The 15,443-nt window shown below is 54.6% G+C and overlaps 1 protein-coding gene across 7 annotated transcripts; it reads left to right on the top strand.

Moving 5' to 3' along the window:
* Positions 1–34: 34 nt before the first annotated feature.
* On the top strand, positions 35–13,583 carry MTG2 (mitochondrial ribosome associated GTPase 2). 7 transcript variants are annotated; one of them, XM_045795243.2, is made up of 8 exons: positions 35–117; positions 2,659–2,725; positions 7,967–8,146; positions 9,667–9,814; positions 10,391–10,506; positions 11,034–11,252; positions 11,484–11,622; positions 12,313–13,583. In XM_045795243.2, exons 3-8 carry the CDS (start codon positions 7,973–7,975, stop codon positions 12,684–12,686), a joined length of 1,170 nt encoding a protein of 389 aa, XP_045651199.2. In that variant the 5' UTR covers positions 35–117; positions 2,659–2,725; positions 7,967–7,972; the 3' UTR covers positions 12,687–13,583. The 7 variants fall into 7 exon arrangements, with proteins under 7 accessions (XP_045651199.2, XP_045651208.2, XP_087709578.1 ...); XM_087853452.1 differs by lacking the exon at positions 35–117 and adding an exon at positions 149–256; XM_087853451.1 differs by lacking the exon at positions 35–117 and adding an exon at positions 253–312.
* The last annotated feature ends 1,860 nt before the right edge of the window (positions 13,584–15,443 follow it).

The raw sequence follows: 15,443 nt of genomic DNA, 5'->3' as shown, positions 1-15,443 counted from the left end.
GCTCACGCCCCCGGGCAGGCACTGCGCAGGCGCGGCCGTGCCGGGGACGGGTCCGGTCCCGGAAGTGATCTCACCGCTCTAGTCCAGACCCCGGAAGTGACGTATCCTTCCGAAGCGGTGAGTGCGGGCGTGGGCGCCGCGGCTTGGGGGTGCGGGAGGGCTTCGCGGCCGGGCGCGCAGGAGGCCGGGGCGCGGCCCTGTGAACGCAGCCGGTGCGCTCGGCGCCGGCGAGCCGGGTCCCCGCGGCGCCGCGCAGGTGCGCTGGGACTCCGGCGCAGGTGGCGGGGCAGCCGCATGGAGGCCCGCGCGCGGGTGTGTAAGCGCTGGCGGCGCCCGTTCTGAGGGGCCTTTCGGTGCGGGGAAATAAAGTCTTGTTGCCACGGCAGCCCCGCGGGCCGGCTTGTTTTCGGCGGCGTCGTGCGGGCGAGGCGGGCTTGCTCCCGGCCGGCTCCTTTCGCGCGCGCGGCGGCGGACGCGGAGGGACGCGGCCCGGGGCTGTCACGGTCACTGCGGCCTGTCCTGTGGCCGCGTCTCGGGGGGCAGTTCTGCTGCGCGGGAGTCCAGTTCCGCAGGTGCAGGCGTCCGCGGGCAGGTGTGTTGGAGCGAAGCGGAGCGCGGCTTCCCTCCCCACCCTCCTCGCCTGCACTTCTGCTTCTGGCCCCGGGTGCGGCCCCTCCGGACAGGCCCGCGGGCCCTGCGATCTGACCCGAGTCGTCGCCCGCGCCGCTCTAAAGTGGGCGTGCAGAAAAAAGGGAAGGGTCAGGAGTGAGACGGCACCGTCCCACGACGAAGGCCTGCCTAAAAGGGAACGTGCAGTCCAACAACAGATCGGTGCTTCCACTTGGGGCTGGTGATGGTGGAGTCGTTTGCACCCCTGCGTGGCGGCGGATGCGGAGCGGAGGTTGCGGCTCCTCCCGTGCAGGGACCTCGTAGGGACCTCGGCAGCCCTCCGGCTCCTCCCTCCAGGGCCGGCTCCTGCACCCGAGCAGGGTGGAAGGCGGTCTGCAAAAGCAAACACACTTATCCTCTCCTAGGTTGTTGTAAGGAGTAAATTTTACGATTTCTGTAGAAGGTGTAGGAGAGGTTACTGGCAAATAATAACTTCTGTGGACCAGTAGGACGGAGCTTAACACTTTATAGAACAAAGAAATATTGTCTACAGTGGAGCCCTTGTCGTGTGCTTTCCAGCATTTTTATTTTTTATTATTTATTTACTTTTAAGTAGGTTTACACACCCCACGTGGAGCCCGTTGCAGGGCTTGAACTCACAACCCTCAGATCAAGACTTGAGCTGAGATCAAGAATCAGATGCTTAACCAACTGAGCCACCCAGGAACCCCCTTTCCAGCATTTTTAAAAGCCCCATCCTGTAGTCATGAAGTCCGCTTGACCCTGGACCCTGGGCTTTCGCCACTCTCTGGCCTTTGTATCTGCTGAATGGGCCCAGTAGACGGGTGCTCCCAGGAGGAATTTGAGCTCACTTTTCTGAGTTCCCACCGTATAGACCAGCGCTGTCCAATAGGACTTCTGCAGTAGTGGAAATGTGATACCCAGTATGGGACCCGCTGGCCACAAACCGGGCTTGTGTAACTGAGGGACAGGATTTTTACACTTTCAAATTTTTAGTGAGTTTAAATTTAGTAGCATGTGGCTAGGGGCTGCCTCGCTGGCAGTGCAGCTATGGCATTTGAAGGAAAACAGACCAAACAGCAATGTGAATCCAGGTCAAGCTTGTTTGCTTGGCAGGGGGAGAGTCCTGTCACTCCACCCTGCGTTCGGCCGGCTTTTCCATATACACAGAAGGGCAGGAAGGAGGAAGTACTCCCAGTTGGGTAGGATTCAGAGCTCAGGTCTCTGGCTGGCTCCTTCTGTGCGATAGGTCTCCTCTGGTTTCGTGTCACTGGTGCCCTGTGCCTGGTGTCCATCGCAGCTGGGTGGGCAGCGCGGCTCTGCAGCGGGCTGAGCTGTGGGTGTGCTGATAGCAATGATGGCTGAGTTGTCCTTTCCCTTTACTTGTTTCACACTCCCCTCCTGCCACCTCCTGTCTGATAGCTCAGGCCTCGGGTGAGTCACTTCACCTCATTTGCAGAGTGGGGGAAATAAAAGTACTTCTTTACAGTTACAAGGACCAAATGAGGTAGTCCCTGAAAATACTCAGATCAGCATTTTGCAGGTAATAAGGTAGAGGTCTTGAATGTTTATTGTTAAACTTAATTCTAGATAGCTTCTGTATGCGATGCTCCTTACTGTAAATGAGACTTTTTTTTTTTAAAGATTTTATTTATTTGACAGAGCGTGAGAGAGGGAACACAAGCAGGGGAAGTGGGAGAGGGAGAAGCAGGCCTCCCGCCGAGCAGGAAGCCCGATTCAGGGCTTGATCCCAGGACCCTGAGATCATGACCTGAGCCAAAGGCAGACGCTCAATGACTGAGCCACCCAGCCCCCTCCCCGAGATTGTTTTCTTAATTTCATTTTGTGGTGGTTTGCTGGGAGTGTACAAGAATGTAAATGACTTCTGTGTATTAACTTGTAACCTGCAACCTTGGTTCATCCATTTATTCATTTTAATCATTGTTTTATAGATTTTCCTGGGATTTTCTGTGGAAATAATCATATCTTCTGCCTACTTCCCCCTTTTTTTTTCAATTCTTACTGCAGTGTTTACAAGACCGGATTGCATGAAAGTGGGGAGCATTGCGGTCCTTTCTCCATCTTGGGGTAACAGGTCAGTCTCCAGGTAGTGTGACGGTGTCGGCCTTCTGTGGGTGCCCTGTGTCAGTTTGAAGATGTGCCCGCCTGTTTCTCATCTGCCGCAGCATTTCGTTTTTCTGATCGTGAATGGCTCTTGACTCTTGGCCAGGCGTGCGTGATTTCCAGTGGGAGGTGGGGTTGGACCTGCTGAGAAAGCCTGTGTTCCAGGAGTCTTCCTACTAGGCCCTGGCATGGCATGGGCTCAACCAGGGTTGTTGGACTGTGATTTTCTTTGTCAGCAATAACAGGTTTTGGTTTGGGGTCTCACGGGCCTTATACAATGAGTTGGGTAGTGACCTCACTTCCGTTTTCTGAAGAAGTTTCTGTAAGATTGCTGCTATTTTTTTCCTTGAATGCTCTTTAGAATCTACGGGGGAAATAGTGTGAGTCCAGAATCTTCTTTTGGGGAGTGTTCTCTCATAAGAAGTTTCACTTTTTTAGTAGATACAGGGCTGTTTAGATTTTCTATTTCTTTTTTTTTTTTTTTTTAAGATTTTATTTATTTATTCGACAGAGATAGAGACAGCCAGCGAGAGAGGGAACACAAGCAGGGGGAGTGGGAGAGGAAGAAGCAGGCTCATAGCGGAAGAGCCTGATGTGGGGCTCGATCCTATAATGCCGGGATCACTCCCTGAGCCGAAGGCAGGTGCTTAACCGCTGTGCCACCCAGGTGCCCCTAGATTTTCTATTTCTTGTGTTTATTTGGTAAGTTGTGTTTTCAAGAAATTTGTCCATTTCACGTAAGTTGTTGAATTTGTTGGCAAAAAGTTATTCATCGTGTTCTCTTACCCTTTTCACATCTAGAAGGTTTGTTCTGAAAGCCCATTTTAAATTCCTGACATTGGGAATTTGTGTTCACTTTTTCTTCATCAGTCTGACTCGAGGTTTGTCGGCTCTGTGTATCTTTCCAGTGAGTCTTCCGTCTCTGGTTGGTCCTGTTTATTTCTCCTCTTTATTATTTCCTTTCTTCCGCTTTGCTCTTCGCTTTCTGGTCTCCTGATCTCAGCTCCCTGAGTTTAGGTCTTCCTTCCTTCCCAGTGTGAGCACTCAGAGCCCGAGGGTCCCGGGAGCTGTGGCACGTTGTGCTCCCCTCACCGTGCTGTTGAGGGTATTCTCTAGTTTCTTGTTTGAGGTCGTCGTCTACCTCCTGGCTTGCTTAGAACAGAGTTGCTTCATTTCCGTGTGGTTGGGGTTTTCTTAGGATCTTGATCCTTACCTCCTGCAGTCCTGTCGTAGTTAGAGGACACTCTCTGGGATGCCCGTCCTCGCACCCGGCAGCGACACGAGCTCCGCACGAATGGGCATAATGTTCTGTCTGTGTCAGCTCCGTACTGTGGGTAAGATTGTTCAGACTTTCTGCATCTTCAGTGCTTTTGGTTGTTTGCTTGTTTGGCTTTCAGCTACTTTCTCATCACTTCCTGAGAGAGCGGCACTGAAATCCCCTCCTGTCCTTGTGGAGTGGTCTGTTTCTCCCTTTAATTCTGTCGGATTTTGCTTGATGTACTTGAAGTGCCCATCGTGCGCATGTGTGGCTGCCGGTCTTCCTGATGCGCTGCCGTCGTGTCGCTCTCAGATGTCTTCCCTGCCTGGTTGGGTTAGACTGCGCTATTGGACTGTTCGTTTTCTGTTTGTCCCGTCTTCAGTGTTCTCTTACCCCGTCCTTCTGAATTGCTGGAGTGGTTTCCAAGCGTCCCCTGGCACCTGTTCCTTGGCTCTCTGGCTGTCTCTGTGTTGCGTGGCGGTGGCTGCTCTAGGGCTTACGGTGCACCCGCCCCCCGGGCCTGTCCTCGCCTGCTTAGCGCTGAGACCTCGCCACTTCACGGAAATGGAGGCCGCTCGCACTCACGCAGTCCCTTCAATCCCTCCTGATCTTACATTTTCACGTGTAGGATCTGTGCCTGATTGAAGACCCATTGGGCAGTATTATAAATCATTCTTTCTTGCTATAATCTTACATATTTAAAAACTCTTGGGCCGCCTGGGTGGCTCAGTTGGTTAAGCATCCGACTCTTGATTTTGGCTCAGGTCGTGATCTCAGGGTCATAGGATTGGGCCCCATATCAGGCTCTGCACTCAACGGGGAGTCTGCTTGAGATTCTCTCTCTCCTTCTGCCCCCGTGCATGCTCTCTCTGTCGTAAATAAGTCTTTAGAAAAGTAAACTCTTATGGGGCGCCTGGGTGGCTCAGTCGTTAGGCGTCTTCCTTCGGCTCACATCATGATCTCAGGGTCCTGGGATCAAGTTCCATGTCGGGCTCCCTGCTCAGCAGAGTCTGCTTCTCCCTCTCTCTCTGACCCTCCTCCCTGCTTGTCCCCCAACCCACCCCCTCTCGAAAAAACACTAAAAAATAAAAATAAAAAAATAAACTCTTACAAGGAAAACAGGTAGTCTTGTCATTTACCATTTCCGTTGCTGCCCTCATTTCTCAAGATCTGGGTTTCCCTCTGGTGCCATTTTTCTTCACCTGAAGAACTTTCTTGAGCATTTCTTATAGAGCAGGTAGACTGGTGGTGACGTCTGCTTTTCTACCATCTGAGCTTGTGTTATTTCACCTCCCCTCCTGAAGGGTATTCTCACCAGGTGTGTGATGCTGGGCACAGGGCTCTTTTAGGACTTTAAAGACAGCATTCCGGGATGGCTTAATGCAATGTGGAATCCTGGATCTGGCTCTGGAAAAAAGAAGGAGATGTGAGTGGGAAAACTGGTGAAATTCAAATGCCATCTAGAGTTTAGTGAAGGTATCAAAGCTGATTTTTTAATTTTGACAAACGTACGCAGGTCATGTAAGATGCTGGTATTAGGGGAAACTGGCTAAGAGGTATATGGGAATATCTTTCACCTTTTTTGTAAATCTAAAATCATTCCCGAATAGGGGCTCCTGAGTGGCTCAGTCGGGTAAGCATCTGGCTCTTGGTTTTGGCTCAGGTCATGATCTCGGGGTCTTGAGATCAAGTCCAGCATCGCACTCCACACGCACACATGTGCACCCTCTCTCTCTCTCCCAAAATAAATAAAATCATTCCCAGACAAAAGTTTACTTTAAAAACAGTGCATTTGCAGAAAGATTAACAGGAGGGTATCCCCACAGAGGGGCAACCTGGCATGGCGGTGGGGAGAGAGCACCTGTGTGGAGGAGGGTTTGGCTACTGTGGGGGCTGAGCCAGTAGACAAACACGTCAAAGATGGTGGAAGCCAGGGCTCTGGCAGTCAGAATGGGGTTGTCACGACAGAAAGAGAAAATTAGCATGAATCCTGTGGTGTGGAATTGGGCACATAGGTGTGAACTCATGGTTTTCCAAAGATGCTGCTCTCTAGCTGTGGGTGGACAGGCGTAGCAGTGCCTGTGGGGGTGAACGTGTGTGTGGGTGTGGGTACCTTTGTCTGCTCTCTGGGTCCCCACTGAGCCTGCAAGCGGCGACAGCCCCGGAGCCCAGAGCGTGCCCAGCGTGCAGAGGGGCTTCTGAATCCCATTCTCCACCCAGAGCAGCTAGGGCTTTTTGAGTAAAGGCTGATCTCAGGGTCGCCTGGGGAGAGTACAAAGTGAGCCTGGAACATTTTGCCACAAAGCAGGGAAGTGCTCTGAGATTGATGGGCTGCCTCTGGCCAAACTGGAGACCATTTGAACATCAAAAATAGATAACAGAGTGGGGCTCATTGAATAAAATAAGCACGAGCCCATGAGAATGAATAAATGGGAAGCTCATGGGGAAGGGGGAAGCCGCAGGGACGCGCCGAGGGCTGGAGCTCGGAGCGCGGCAAGAAGGGACCAAAGGAACCCAGCCCTCTGCAGGGCTTGTGGGACACTCTTGTCTTGAGGGGAGCGGCCGTCAGTCAAATGGGGACACAGACGGGCTGCAAGACGCCTGGCCTGTGGCCTTGTAGGTGTCACGGGCACGAGAGCCAAGGAAAGGCTGAAGAACGTTCCAGGCTAAGGAGACTGAAGGGCCACGTGGAGGGGCTGTGAGCGTGGTTGGTGGCCTGCTTGCAGAAGTCACCTGGCTCCGTAGGCGACACTCTTGGGCGCAGGGAGCACATGTGGGCTGTTCCGGGGTGGGGCATGGGGAGTCAGGTTGGCAGCTTCCCTGCAGGTGATTTGGGAAGAAGAGAGTCCTTCACTGCATACTCTGGCTTTTCTGTAACTGCGACGGTTTCCAAATGAGAAGCAAGACTTTTTAGTGCCTTGCTAAGAGAAAAATTCCCACAAAGGATGTTTCCCGTCCAGGCAGAGCACAGGATGTGGGATGGGAGGCACACATGAGGGACTTCTAAGGAAAAAGCGAATTCTGTTTTTTCTCCTGTGTTACACACGTGGTGGCTTTATTATGATTTTTTAAAACGTGTACATTTATATTCCTACCTGCAAATACATTTCACATCTAGAAATGGGAGGAAAGCCTACCTAGTTTCCTTTTTTGGGGCACATGTGTGAGTGGGGACATCTGAGAGTGGGTGGGTATCAGGCGCTCACAGCAAAGGGAGAAGGGGTGTCACCCCCCGGAGGGCCAGGTCCCAGACCGCCTCCCGTCTGCCCTTGGCGCCTACAGGAAGTGTAGCCGTTACGGGCTGTTGAATGAACAGGTAACGGTATGACAGCTCCTAGTTAAGGAGAAGTGGCTCGTGTTGACTCAGCGTGCATGTGGGCGACCTGTTCATGGGGATGAGCTGGCCCTGTCCTCCCAGCCCTGTCCCTTTGATGGACGTGCAGAGGGGGGCCGCACACGGAAGGGTGCCCCCGGCTCACACTGGGGACGAGAGGCAAAGGGGACACCACCACCACACTCCATACGCAGTATTCTCACCGCCTTCCATTTGGACTAGTTTTAAATGGCACAAACTAACCCACCAACACTTGAGTAATTGGGTGTTTTATTTTTAGGAAATTTTTATTTGAGGCTCAGATTTTCTTGTTAATGTTTTTGTTGATCAGATATTTGAAAACCCACAGAAGAGCATACATCCAGCGTTAGAGGAATTTTAGTGGTTTAGATTTTCTGTTCGCACATCTTGCTCCCAGGTGACACGGAGGCTGATGAGGGCGGGTGAGCCTTGCTGGCTCGGAGCTGGAAGTGGTGAGCGACGGAGTTCCTCGTCCGCAGTCTGTCTGTCTTTCAGCGTCACAGCTGGGGACGGTGCTGTGCACAGGCCCTGTCCTGCAGTTTCTGTTTGGCTGCAGGTTTAAACCAAGTGTCTGATTTTGCCTATTTGGTTTTTGTTAGGGAGCCATGGTGCCTTCGAGGCTTCTCTCCGTAGGACCTAGGACTGTGCTTGGGATCGTGGGGCGCTGGACTCGGGTCTGGCTGTGGCCTGCTTCTCCCAGGCTGTGCTCAGCCAGCTGTGCGGACCGCGCCAAGTACCAGGAACCCCCCAGGAAAAAACTGCTCTCCGAGAAAAAACTGGTGAGGTTTCTGACCTTGAAGGATACCTGTCCACATTTCCGCCTCAGAAGGCACAGGGTGTTGTTTTGAACAGTACCCTGTTCATTCATTCTGAGTGTGTGATGGAAGGGACATGTGTAGCTTCCTCAAAGCAATGGAATGGGACGAGGGCCCGTGTGCACTGAGCCCCCAGAGCTTGTGACCCCTGCGAAGACCAGGGAGGGCACCGTGGGTGCACCAGAAGCACCAACCTCGTTCCTTCCCTTCAGCTGGGACAGTGCGTGGGCTGGGTACATTCTTAAGTATTTATGAATATTTGTTAATTTAAACATCCAGGGAGGGGAGGGGCTAGGCCTTTAATTTCATAGTTCTTTTAGCCTTACTTGGTTTTTGTTCTGTTTATCAAAACCTTGTATTGAAAACATGAATGATCTTTGATTAAATTCAAGAAAATAAGTGTTTATGACCCACTTCACTTTCTCCTAAATGGGAAAGGGGGGTATCCAGATAAACATTATCAGGGCAAACAGTGTCTCCCTGTGGACACATCACTGCTCATTGCAACGGTGTTTGCCAGCCACACAGCTTAGTGTTCCATGGGGGTCTTGTCTCCCCCAAAGGGTAAAAATTTAATCCAAATTTTTCCTTCCCTAGGATGCTCAGCAGTTGTGCTTTTTTCCCATCAGGCTAATGTCTATGGTGTTGGCATATAGCAAAATTAGACATTGAGTTTTTGAAATAGTAATTCATGGTTTTTCCATGTGGTGGTGCCAGAGAATCTTGAAATACTTATGTATTTAAAAAGAAAAAAAGATCTGCTCATGGAGTAGTGGATAGAAATGCAGCCGCACTGGGTCCTGCCAGAGGAGCTGCCCATGCCCACACGTGCGGCAGGTGGGCGGGCTCCTTGGTAGCGGTCGCACCCCGGCCCCTGGAACCCTGGCGCCTCGGAGAGCTGACTTCTTGGACAATGAGCTCATGTTTATTAAATGTGAACCTAGTTAGTCAGTCCTTATTCTATAGCTAGAAGTGTGCCTCCCTGAGGGGCCCCGAGAGCAACTTCCTCCGAGACCAGGAGCTCTGTCTGCACTGCTGTTGTGAACACAGCCCTCTTCAGTCGGTTCCCGAGTCGGGAGCTGAGAGCCCACCAAGGACTCCCGTTCATTATTGCATCTTCCCAGGAGCGAAGACCGGGTATTTCAGTAATGTGTTTCTATTTGAGAAAAGATGGAAAGATGCTTTATTTAAGGAGCGTTTCCTAAACAGCTCCTGTTTTCTTTAGGTTGCCTTTCTTATCCAAGCATGTGTTCCACACTGACCACTTTTCACGTCCAGCTTGTTGACTGATGTTTGCCTACAAATAGTAGTGACTTGTGGGAACTCTTTCTTACACTTGCATCGTAGGCGAGATTAGCAATTTCATATCATTAACTTCTCGTTTTAAAACCTGTCCTAGATACAAAGGTACGTTTCAGAGGGCTGCTTGGTCCCTGAACGGACTGCAGCGCGGGTAACGACCAGGCTTGCTGTGCTCTCTGCAGAAGAGGCATTTTGTGGACCATCGCCGAGTACTTGTCTGCGGGGGCCGTGGAGGCGACGGGGTGAGCTGCTTCCACAGTGAGCCCCGGAAGGAGTTCGGAGGCCCCGACGGTGGTGACGGAGGCAGCGGTGGCCACGTCATCCTCAGAGGCATGTGCTGTGAGGGGCCACGGGGGGAGGAGTGCTGTGTCTGCTTGCCTTTGGGGCAGGGGCTTTCCCTCTTCTCATCCTCATGGGAATTTGAATTCAAAAATCAATGGATGGACATCATTTTTATTAAATTGTGTGGATGTTCACATTTAAATAACGCCCCTAAACCAACTTCAGTGGTGGGTTTTGTTCAATTTCGGAACACAAGCTCGTTTACGCTCAGAGACTCTAGCGTTCTCGGCTGGGGTGCAAAGGGCGGGTCTGTGTCACTCTCCCTGCGCGCTGGGGCACGAGTGCTGGGTAAACGCACAAACATAGTCAGCAGTCACGACACGAGAAAGTAGAACTACTGTTAACACTGATGATGACATTGTGGGTAAGTTTGACTTTTTCAGAAATTGTATTTTCTTAAAATGAGAATTTTGCTTTCTAAAAAATCACATTGCCAGTTGAGTCACTTGTGCTGTGACTTAACGCCGTGTTTCCCTGTGCGCTCCCCATGTCCTTAAATGGACAGAGCACAGACGGTTCTGCTTTTAACCCAAAGAAGGTGAAGGTCCTTGCTCTAACTCGTAGCTGACCAGCAAGTCAAGTCGCTGTCCTCAGTGCTGTCGCGGTACCAGGGTGCCCACGGAGAGGCCGGCGGCAGGAAGAACTGCTCTGGGCGCAGCGGCACCCTCCTCTACGTCCGGGTGAGCCGAAGGCTGCAGAGCCCACCCATGCCTGTTTCCCAGGGCCCCCCTGGCTTGGCCATGCAGCCGCCCTCCGTGAAGCAAAGCCCCGGGGGGACACTTGGGCCTCCTTTTATCCTGTGTGCATGTATGACCTGTTCAAAAATCATGAAATAATTGTATTTAAAAAGTGGGACCCCAGGGGCCCACTGTTCCTGAGTCCTAACCCTCCCAGGGCATCTCTGGAAGTGGAGACTACTCCTCTCAGATTATCCAAGTATTTTCCAAATGCTTCCATCCACCCTCATGTTTGAAAAACACTATTTGAAAAAGCCATTGATGCAGTTTGCAGGGGGTGTCAGAGCCCCATAAAGTCCCTTTGAAGGCTGGGACCTTTTTCCTGGTGCTTCGTGGGTCTGTGAAGGGGGAGCCTAGTGGTGCCCCCTCCCCTCTGCTACGTGCCCTTCTTCCAGACATGGATACAAGCAAGAACTGGGTCCACTCCGCTCCACATGTCTACTCTCCTATAAGCACTTTATTATTTTCAGGTCCCTGTGGGCACATTAGTGAAGGAGGGAAAGGAAGTCGTGGCTGACCTGTCGTGCCCAGGCGATGAGTACATCGCTGCTCTGGGCGGGGCAGGAGGAAAAGGTAACCGCTTTTTCCTGGCCAATGATAACCGCGCACCTGTGATTTGCACCCCCGGAGAGCCCGGTCAGCAGCGTGTCCTCTTCCTGGAGCTCAAGACAGTGGCCCACGCTGGGATGGTGGGTATCATTGGAGGGGGAGGAAGTGGCATTTTTACAGCAGAGCTAAAGGAAATACAGCCCTGGTGCTGGAGCGTGCCCGGACATGAGCAATAGCTTGGCGGCACCGCTCCTCCCAGGGAGGCCCCTGCGTGCGCACTCGGGAGCCCATGCTCTCACGTGTCGCTGCTCCCCGACCTCAGCCAGACACAGGCGCCCTGAGGTGACAAGGCGTGTTCAACTTTCCTCCAGGTTGGGTTCCCCAATGCAGGGAAGTCCTCGCTTCTCCGGGCCATTTCGAACGCAAGACCTGCTGTGGCTTCCTACCCGTTCACCACCTTAAAGCCCCACGTTGGGATTGTTCACTGTGAGGACCACCAGCAGATAGCAGGTAGAACTTCCAAGGCCAGCCTGAGACGGCGTCAGAACAGGAATTACATGACTGTCGCAGAGCTTCCTGAACCCAAAAGGGAGCATTATCTTTCCTCATTTAAACAGTTGTAGTTTTCTATCAAAATTAGGTTCTAGACGCGCTCCCCGCCCCAGGCCTCTTGTTGGCTGGGTTCAGGAACCGATGATTCAAACCTGAGAAGTCCTGCCTCCTCTGGTCTTCTCCCTCTCCCAGCCTCCGTCGTGGGGACGACATGTGACTTGAAAAGCTTCCCTGTACCATTTTGAGAGAAGAAAACTTTTTCCAGAAGATAATGTACCCATTAAAAATAGTAAGCCTGCTGCTGATGCAACTCGTATAGCGCTTTATATTTGCAGAGTATTCTGTAATAATTTCCATCAGTAATCCAATCCTTAAGTTTACAGGAAGCCATTTTCCCCTTTTGTGAATCATTTTTAAAGCCAGAGGCCGGCCTGTGTTAAATACTCCTCATTAGGCCGGCCGGCCAGCAAGCCCGTCACCCACACCCTTCAGAACCTCTGCAGAGCCGAGAGCAGAAGTGCCTGGGGTGGCGGGTGGCCTGACGGCATGCCTTCCAAGGCGCTCCTTGCAAGTCTCGGGGCTCGGCACACGTGGCCCACAGGGAGCCAGGCCTGCCCTCCCAGCCCCTCTGCTCTGTCTCCCCTGCAGTGGCTGACATCCCAGGCATCGTCCGGGGCGCACACCAGAACCGGGGCCTGGGGAGCACCTTCCTCAGGCACATCGAGCGCTGCCGCTTCCTCTTGTTCGTCGTGGATCTTTCAGAGCCAGAGCCGTGGACTCAGGTGGAGGACCTGAAGTCCGAGCTGGAGAAGTACGAAGCCGGCCTGTCCGAACGACCCCATGTGATCGTAGCGAATAAGATCGACCTCCCTCAGGCCAGAGCCGCTCTGCCCCCGCTGCGGGCCCGCCTGGGCCGGAGCGTCATCGCGCTGTCGGCGGCAACCGGGGAGAACTTGGAGGAGCTGCTGCTGCGCCTGCAGGAGCTCCACGGCCAGCACGTGGCGGCCGAGCTCAGGTGGTAGCAGCGGGCCGCCCCCCAAGGATGACGACCCGAACGTCCCCGGCTCTGGGCAAAGACGAGAAAGCAGCCTTGAAGAATCGGCAGCGTGGCCACTCTGCCTCCTGCCGTCTGGCGCTCGCCCTCCAGCCGCCGAGCCGGGACCTTGGACGTGCGTGCCTCCTGACCAGCTGCTCCCCGGTAGCTCCGCATCCGCCAGCATGCTAACGGGCTGAGGTGGGCTCCCCACCCTTCACGAGCACCCCTGATGGGCCAGGACCCCACGGCCATCAGATGTGCTGAGCCGCCCGACTTGGGTGAGCCACGTCGGAATCTGCGCTTGGGACCCCGAGCGGGAGGCACAGACTCCGGAGCGCTGACATTGTCACCTTCAGCAGCAGCCACGGTCCCAGAGGCTGGCCCACCCTACGGAGGGGACATGAGGGCGTGGGGACAGGGAGCGTTCACAGCTGCAAGGCTCTTCTCAGATGTCCCCGTCTGAGAAACGCAGTAGGGGCGATGCCTCCCCTATTGTTCCCAGACTGTGCTGCGCCCCGCGGGAGCCGTTTGCTTCACGACTGAATGCACCCAATATCCGACCCGGGCCTCGCTGTTTCTGACTCCGGCAGCATGCGGGTTATTAACTGAGGGTGCAGACTTGTGCCCCCACATAAAGTCTGAGGCTTCGGGCATGTCCCTGGGGGCCCTTAAGGGACGAAGCGGTCGGGGACCAGGAGTCATCAGGGGAAGGGTCCCTGGGGCCTTTGGGGATTCGCCCCGGGGTCCTGGCCGCGGGCGCCGGGGCGCTGGGGGCCAGGCCTGCCTCAGACGGAAGCCTCGCGCCTGAGCTTTCAGGAGCAATTCTGTTTTGATCTGCCATCAAGTCTGCAGCTGGAACAAGAGTCCTTTGCCTGAAGCTTTATTTTAATGTCTTATAATTTCCGAGGTCCTTGTGTTCTGGAAACCAGAGATGGGTTTTGCAATCTCTTTGCTCTCTCTGGGGCCACCACAAAGGGTTTTGTGCAGCTGCGTTAATGATCGTGGCCTTTCATCTCTGGCTGGGCCCCCGCATGGGTGCTGTGTGCAGGGGCGACACCGGGGGCCTCCCTGCGTCTGTCTTGCGCTCGCCTGTGCACCCGGCAGCCTCAGGACCTGACCCAGCAGAGACGCTGGTAAATATTTATGGAGTGAAGAAAGGTGTGTACACGTTGTTTCTTTTAGTAAAAGGCACGTGGCTGGCGGGAAGACTCGCTCAGCGGCAGAGGCCCCCGTGCCGCCTCCCCTCCCCTCCAGCCCCACCGCGGCTGCTGCTCCAGCCCTGTCCCCGGGCACCACCTGGGCCTCCACGCTGTTCAGCCTTTGCTTCGTGTATCGATTTGGGGCACCCCCTGCTGACACCGCTCCGTGGGTCAGGGACTCCGCGCGCTCGCCACCACGCTGACTGTCGGGGACCCGCACGTCAGGCAGTAGGGCAGGTGCTGTGGCGTGTGGTGCACTTTCCCTTGTCCAGCCCCTCACTTTTCTTGGAGCCGACTTCTTCCCTGGGTCTACTTGCCTCGGCTTCTCTCCACTCCTGGATATTTGTTTCTGTCCCGACGTCTGTCCCTCCCTGTTGGTTCCATCTCGCAGACGCTTCAGCTCCAGTGGGCGTTTCCTCCCCTGTGCCCTCCAGTCTCCCGTGCCCATGTGGCCCATGCAGCCTGCTCCCCGGTGTCTCCCCCTTGCTTTACTCCCTGCTGTTGAGGTGGCTGTCACCTGGTTCCTCATGGCCTTTCTGGAAGCGGGTCTGAAGATGGGGGCCTGAGCTGCACGATGCATTTCCCTAAGGCCTGGCACCCCCATCTCCAGAGCTCCTGCACCCACTTGCTCCAGGAACAAACCTCCAGGCTCCTGCACGGCTCCTGAGGGTGCACGGGGTGCCTGGGGTGCATTCACCAGCCCCGCCCTTGGCCCTGTCCCCACCCCACCCGAGAGGTTCGCCCTGCCCTGGTGGCCTCCCTTTGTCTTTGTAGAGGCTCAGCCCCTCCTTGTGCCTTTCCTAGCGTGCTGGTAGGGCTCCCAGTAGGAGTGGCTGCACCCCCGTTTCCAGGTGCAGTCAAGCCCTGGCAAAATGGGCGTGCCGCCCACCCTGAGCTGGAAAGAGAACGTGAAAGCACGTGTGAATATGGCAGCAAGCAGAAGGCCGGACAACACGGTTGTGTGACCGCAGATGACCCCAGCTCTGCTGCCTGGCCTGCCCTGTCCTGTGAAAGGTGGGGTCCGTCCCTGCCATCAGCTTGGGCTGACCCGCAGAATGTGGGAACTGGGCCCTCTCAACCCTGCCAGCGCCCTGCATGTGACCAAGCCCGTGCTGGCGGGCAACAGGCACCACTGAGGCAAAAAACAAGCCACCCACGGCCCGCATTCATGGGCCTGAGCCACACACTGGTTGCTTCACGCCGGGAACGTGGAGTGGCTTGTGGGACTGGAGTGCACACTGGTGTGTTGCTTGGGTGCAGAACAAGCCATCCGTGGGGCTTCTCCGTCCAGGTGCCTCGAGATGCTGATCTCGGGGGCGGGGGGGCTTCTGCTCAGGTCTGGAGCCCCCGGCGCACCTGGCTCGGCCATAGTGGGATAACGGCCCGTGGGCTCCGTGGCAGGCAGCCCAGATGCGGTGGGGCCTGGAGCAGAGCTGCTGCTCCACCCAGACACGAGCACCCTCCTCAGAGGCCCCGGCGCCATCCCGGGAACGGGCTGGGGGCACTGTGTCTGCTTGAAACTGTTCGTCCGCTCAGGTTGCCAT

The sequence above is a fragment of the Ursus americanus genome, chromosome 22, assembly GCF_024610735.1.
Source record: "Ursus americanus isolate L20-20 chromosome 22, mUrsAme1.1.p, whole genome shotgun sequence".
Classification (NCBI taxonomy): Eukaryota; Metazoa; Chordata; class Mammalia; order Carnivora; family Ursidae; genus Ursus; species Ursus americanus.
The sequence above is the reverse complement of the archived record's forward strand: the minus strand, read 5'-3'. Positions and strand labels throughout refer to the sequence as shown.

Coding starts and splice junctions, on each gene's coding strand:
- MTG2 (XM_087853450.1), top strand. Junction 10,507..11,033: donor GCACCCTCCTCTACGTCCGG/GTGAGCCGAAGG, acceptor TATTATTTTCAG/GTCCCTGTGGGCACATTAGT. Junction 11,623..12,312: donor GGACCACCAGCAGATAGCAG/GTAGAACTTCCA, acceptor TCTCCCCTGCAG/TGGCTGACATCCCAGGCATC.